The sequence below is a fragment of the Acomys minous genome, assembly GCF_964271855.1.
Source record: "Acomys minous genome assembly, chromosome: 11".
In the NCBI taxonomy this organism is placed as follows: Eukaryota; Metazoa; Chordata; class Mammalia; order Rodentia; family Muridae; genus Acomys; species Acomys minous.
In genome coordinates this window covers 54,505,562-54,511,561 of record NC_140492.1, presented here as the reverse complement: position 1 = coordinate 54,511,561, position 6,000 = coordinate 54,505,562, and the positions used below count along the sequence as shown (strand labels likewise).

The window sequence follows — 6,000 nt, the reverse complement described above, 5'->3', positions numbered from 1 at the left end:
CGAGGGGGGGAAAAACCTGTGTCTGATGGCAAATGAATAATTTCACTCCACTGCTTTCTAGGTCATAACATTTCACATTTCATATTCCTTCCAAATATAGACACTGCTGGCCTGATCGTCGCTCACACATCCTGGCCTTTTACATCTAGCTCATTCTTCCAGGCGCTGCCGAGAAGTTTGAAGGGCGTACCCTCCGCCCACACCCATCCTTCGTATATCTCTCAAAGAACTGTGTTCAGATGGTGGCATTTCACTCACCCAGTAAGGCTGCGCTCTCCTTATCCTAGACTAAAATCAACTGGCGTTTAAGTGAAAGCAAAGGGAAGTCAAATCCCACTCACCGTGGACTAGCCCTGAGGGAGAAACAGATGCTCACTGAATAGTTTCTGGTGGGCAGAGACACAAGGTACACAGAGGAGAATAAAATTGGTATAATCCCAACCTTCAGGAAACAGAGAACAAAGAAGCTAGTAAAAGTTAGGTGTGCTAAGTGGTACAAAAGTGAGCAAGCCTTGGGGCACAGTGGGTGAGCAGTAACTGAGCCACAATGTTGCAGAATCTGCTGCCCCGTCCTCAGATCCCTGGGGAAGGATGAAAAGCGGCCATTTCATGCAACCATTTTGTAAATACATTTCCAGAGAGAGAGAATGAAGATGTTTTAGGGCCAGGTGTGGTGGCACACGCCTTTAATGCCAGCACTCACGAGGCAGAAGCAGGCGGATCCCTGTGAGTTCCAGGCCTACAGAGTGCAGGACAGTCAAGGCTACACAGAGAAACCCTGTCTCAAACAAACAAACAAACAAACAAACAACAGCAGCAAAGATGTCTCAGGGAGCTAATGGGGCAGCTGATGGCCTCCTGAAGAGAGAGAGCCATCACCGGCTCTCACTGTATAGACATCGGCGCATGGCTGTGTAAGCTGTGCAAGCATTTTCCAAGAAACAGGAAACATACAACATGCGACAGCAACATTCAACAGCATAACAAGTTATACATTCCTAGTTCAGCTGTCTGAGGACCATCAACCTGATAAATGACATCTTTGACAATTAGTATTTAACTGGCTTTACCAATTAAGCAGTCTTTACCATGCAATGGTGGGGGGGGGGGAATACAAACTTCAGGGGTTACTTGTTAAGTTATCTGTTGAGAAACTTAATTTTGCCCACTGTGTTATGAATCTAAGAGATGGCGACCATGGTAGGCTGCATTGACTTGTTCTGAAAATATCCTGAGCTGAAACCTCTCCTGAAAGCCATGCTGTCTGTCTTTAAACTCTTCTTTTTCTGTATTCACACAGATGCCATACACATCACACACACACACACACACACACACACTATAGATAACCCAGGTGATGTTGGCTCTTGTGAAAACAGGGCTTTTTTTTTTAATAATTAATTTTCTTTTATGTGCATAGGTGTGAGGGTGTCAGATCCCAGGGAGCCGGAGTCACAGACAGTTGTGAGCTGCCATGTGGGTGCTGGGAATCGAACCGGGGTCCTCTGAAAGAGCTCTTGACCACTGAGCCGTCTCTCCAGCCCCAGAAGCAGTTTTCTAACCAACGTCTTCCTGTCATTTTAAATCCACACACCTCTTCCCAGTTTAGAGTTTTGGCTTCTTGCTTATTTCTCTGTTCTAGGGTTGTGCAGGGGAAAGAGTTGCGAGGTAGAACCAGCAAGTTCCTGATGATTTGGAGCTGTTTCCCTCCCAGGAACTTGCAGATAGAACCAAAATCGAAGTGCTTGCTCTTGAAATGGGATCATTAAAAGCAAGCTTCTAAAACCAGTCAGGAATGGTTAAGAGCAGGGGGGAAAAAAAAGTCTGTGGAATGCCCAGCATTCCTCTGGTTAACTGTAAATACTTAAAACATACACAACACATACTTATTTCCTAATTGGTTCGCCAGCCAAGACGTGGCACACACTACATACGAAGAGCATCATAGATAAACACGTGCCCTCCCTCATAGCTGTTCTTGCACTTGTAAAATGACAAGGCTGTACACATGCTCTTTAAGTCCATATTAAGGAGTAGGTATATGGCTCAGCTGGGTCCATCACTTGCAGCTCAAGGGTGAGGACCAGAGTGTGAGTCCTCAGACTGCATCAACTTGTGAGGGGTGGAGTGGGCGGGTCCTGGAGCCTCAGTTTATAAGGCGGGGAGCAACATGTAAGCATGTGCACGCACACACAAACAAATTTGTCCCAGCAGCCATGACAATCGTGTCTTTGTCACTTGTAGTAACATTTCTGGATTTGGGAACGAGTGTGCTTCCGAGGACCCTCGCTGTCCAGGCTCCCTGCCAGAAGGACAGGTAAGGAGGAAAGGGACGCTGGGACAGCTCCACACCCTAGGCCTGGAAGACAAGAAAGCCCAGGAGCTCTACCCAACTCCTCGCCTCTAAGTTAGCAGGCGAACTGTCTGGTTTCCAAAATCATCGGGACAGGGCAATTACAGCAAAGTAGCAATAAAAGCATTAAAACTGGACTTGAATTGGTGGTTCACTACAGCAAGGACTCCAACCAAGTTAGGGAGATTATCTACAGGGCTTCTGGGATACACCCCAAGGTCCAGGACTGGAGCAACTTTCTGGGAGCTCCTTTGAGCGGCATCAGATAATGACTATGCCGAGAAAATAAGTTGCTTGAGAAATATGTGCATGGTTACAGTAGCAAAAACTCCAGCAAACAGGTTTATTTTCAAAACTGTTTTTGGTGGCTACTTCACGGTATGAAAAGTACTTATAGATTGGGCATAGTGCCATACACCGGGACAGGGGCATGTCAAAATCTGAGAGCAGGCTGGGCTATATACCAAGACCTGTTCTCAAAACAAAATGAAAGAAACGGGGCTGGAGAGGTGGCTCAGAGGTTAACGGGACTGGCTGCTCTTCCAGAGGTCCTGAGTTCAATTCCCAGCAACCACATGGTGGTTCACAACCATCTATAATGAGATCTGGCGCCCTCTTCTGGGCACGCAGACACACATGCGGCAGAGCACTGTATACTCAATCTTAAAAAAAAAGAAGAAACACTTATGACCTATTGTGTCCTTCTCAAAAGAAAAACGACTGGTTATTATAGACTTATATATCTCTAGGACCCTCATTTTGTGGTAAGAATGGAAAGAAATATTCAAACGTTAATACTGGGTTACTTTGGTTGGTGAGGTAATTATGAATTTTCCACAATAAACCTGTATCACTCCTCTAATTGGGGGAAGTCCCAAGGGTATTCCAAGTAAACATGGATTGGGGAGAGTAGCATACAGTGGCCCGGAGCCTCCCCATTCAGGTCAGCATCTAGCCCCGCCCCCTCCCCTTGCCCCTCCCCCAGCCCCCCCCCAACCTTCTAGCCTCCACCCTTATCCTCTCCACGCAGACACACACACACTGGTCTGGTTGGTGGGAAGGTAGGATGCCTTGGGTACTGGAATGTGCTGCCTCCTTTGTTTTAGAACAATCCTCAGGTCTGCCCCTACAACCTCTACGCTGAGCAGCTCTCGGGATCCGCCTTCACGTGTCCTCGGAGCACCAATAAGAGAAGGTATGTGACCCGTATCTGACCCTATCGGTTCTGACTTACAGTCGGTGGGAACTGCATCCCAGCCACAGTCTCCCCCAAGGTCCTCCTGGTGGGCTGCCTTCCGGATCACATCCAGACTTGTTCCCAGCAAGGGACTGGCAGAGGAAAGCCAGGGAACAGCTGTACAGAGGCAAAAAGCACACACGAGTCCAGTTCCATGACCAAGGCTCACCAGAACCCCACCGGAAGCGCTTTTCACCGTGCTCGCACTTTCCTCTAAGGATTGCAGGCTTTCAAATTACAGACAGAGAAGATTCAGACATCTTTCTCGGCTGACTGGGAAGAAAGCATTATGTTCTTTGCATGAAAGCTGCTAATCCGAGCTGAAATGCTTGAAAGGTCATGTAGTTAGGCCCCTTGTGGTTTGAACTGATAAATTGTTGTTGTTGTTTTTTTTCCTCTTTGGACTTTGCCTTTCCTGGAAACCGGAACACTCATTAGCACAGGATGGCATGTTCTGTGCTCACTCTAATCCTACAAGCTAGCTCATGAACTCGCGCTCTAATCAACTTCTATGAAGCGGGTCAGATACAGATGCTGAAGACCCAGGGGGCAGTGAAGTGTTGTTATTGAATAACTTATATCTAACTGTAGGGATTTCAGGCCACGTACGTATAAAGAATAAGCCAGTGGCTCTGGAGATTTGAAGGGGAGTCGGAATGGGTCTTATACTGCCTAAAGAGAAGGAGGAAGTGGGTGACTCTCCACTGACTGAGGCCTCCTGAGAAGCAGATGGACCAGTGAGCCCAGCAGCACAAGGAGCCACATAGATGCTAACTATTGGTTCCCTTCGAGAGGGACCGTGTTGGCTCTGCAGGCAGGCAGGGTAAGTCCTTGTGCCTTCGATAGTTGTGTGGTATTGAACAAGTTGTCTACCCTCTCAGATCCTCTTCATTTGTAAGTTGGCTCCTAAGGGATAATGTAGGTGAAAGGAAAGGAAGAGAAAAAAATCTCTTGTATTTGTTAAAAACAACAACAACAACAACAACCAAAACAACAACAAAGGCTAAGCTGGGCATCTGTGTGGTCAATGCCTGTAATCCCAGTACTTGGAAGGCTGAAGAGAGAGAATCAAGAATCTGAGACCAGGCCGGGCGTGGTGGCGCACGCCTTTAATCCCAGCACTTGGGAGGCAGAGGCAGATGGATCGCTGTGAGTTCGAGGCCAGCCTAGTCTACAAAGCGAGTCTAGGACAGCCAAGGCTAACACAGAGAGACCCTGTCTCAAAAAAAAACAAAAACAAAAACAAAAACAAACAAACAAAAAAGAATCTGAGACCAACCAACCTAGACTATGTACCCGGTCTCAAACCACCCAAACCAACTAAGCCAACAAGACACAAAACAAAACCAGACAAGCAATCCGAGGTCTTTTCTATTGCTATTTAACTGTCCCTCCCTCCAGACAGGATAAGGCAACCCACAATCCATCCCTGTCTGTTCTAATTCACGCCAGCCTGGCTGCCATGACTGTGTTCTTGACTCTGTGTACACACAGGCCACCTGGTCTCGGGAATCTGCCGCCTGCCCCCTGTTATATCTTCAGCCAGCAGGAGCTGAGAGCTCTGCTCCAGGAGGCTGAAAGGGAGCGGTTGGCATTTCATTAAGGCGCTGGCAGCATTCCCTGCGTCAGAATTAAATCTCTGTCCAGGGCAATGTAGTGTAGCCTGGGGAGTTTTATAAACTCAGCTGAAAAGTGAGGGACACTAGGCATGGCTCACTCATCTGCTCAGAAGCCCCTGGAGGTATGCACGGGAGTTTTATAAAACAAAAACAAAACAAAACAAAACAAAACAAAACAAAACTTTTAAAAAAGCTCAAACCTCCAGCAGGAAAGTATGCCCCCACCCGTTTACGGGTGGGTCAGCCTGACTCTGTCAGCTGGTCACCATGCACTTAAACCTCAAAGCACAAGGAACACCAAAGCCATTAGAGGTCCCAGCTACCTCTCGAGACATCAAATGTGGAAAGTTTAAATTGTGATTTAAAAAATAAAAAAAGCCCAGATGATTAAGGGGGAGCAATTCGATCATTGTCCAGTAAACGAGAGCCTACTGCGCGCCAGGGGTTTTAGGTAGGTGAACTTGAAGTCCTTACCCCAGCCTTAGGGATAAAGAGGAAGAGCATAGGATAGGGGAGCTGACTCATATACCAACGCTAAGACGTACATATGTGCTTAGCCCACAGACTCCTGGGGGTTGGAAGGGCTCAGTGAGTCCAGGGTCTGAAGTCATCGCATTAAGAGGTAAAGGGACTGGGGCGCTGAAGAGATGGCTCAGAGGTTAAGGTCACTGACTGTTCCTCTAGCGGTCCTGAGTTCAGTTCTCAGCAATCACATGGTGGCTCACAACCATCTATAATGTGGTCTGATGCCCTCTTCTGGCCTGCAGGTGTACAATGCGAGCAGAGCACTG

The 6,000-nt window shown here is 47.5% G+C and overlaps 1 protein-coding gene across 1 annotated transcript in view; it reads left to right on the top strand.

Annotated features, from left to right (window-relative positions):
• Positions 1 to 906: 906 nt before the first annotated feature.
• HGD (homogentisate 1,2-dioxygenase) overlaps positions 907 to 6,000 on the top strand; it is a gene marked incomplete at its 5' end in the record, with an annotated part of 44,192 nt that continues 39,098 nt past the window's right edge. The window contains 3 exons of the mRNA XM_084800326.1: positions 907 to 914; positions 2,212 to 2,317; positions 3,460 to 3,548. Of these exons, the coding sequence (XP_084656452.1) occupies positions 907 to 914; positions 2,212 to 2,317; positions 3,460 to 3,548 (203 nt within the window). The remainder of the gene's footprint in view (positions 915 to 2,211; positions 2,318 to 3,459; positions 3,549 to 6,000) is intronic.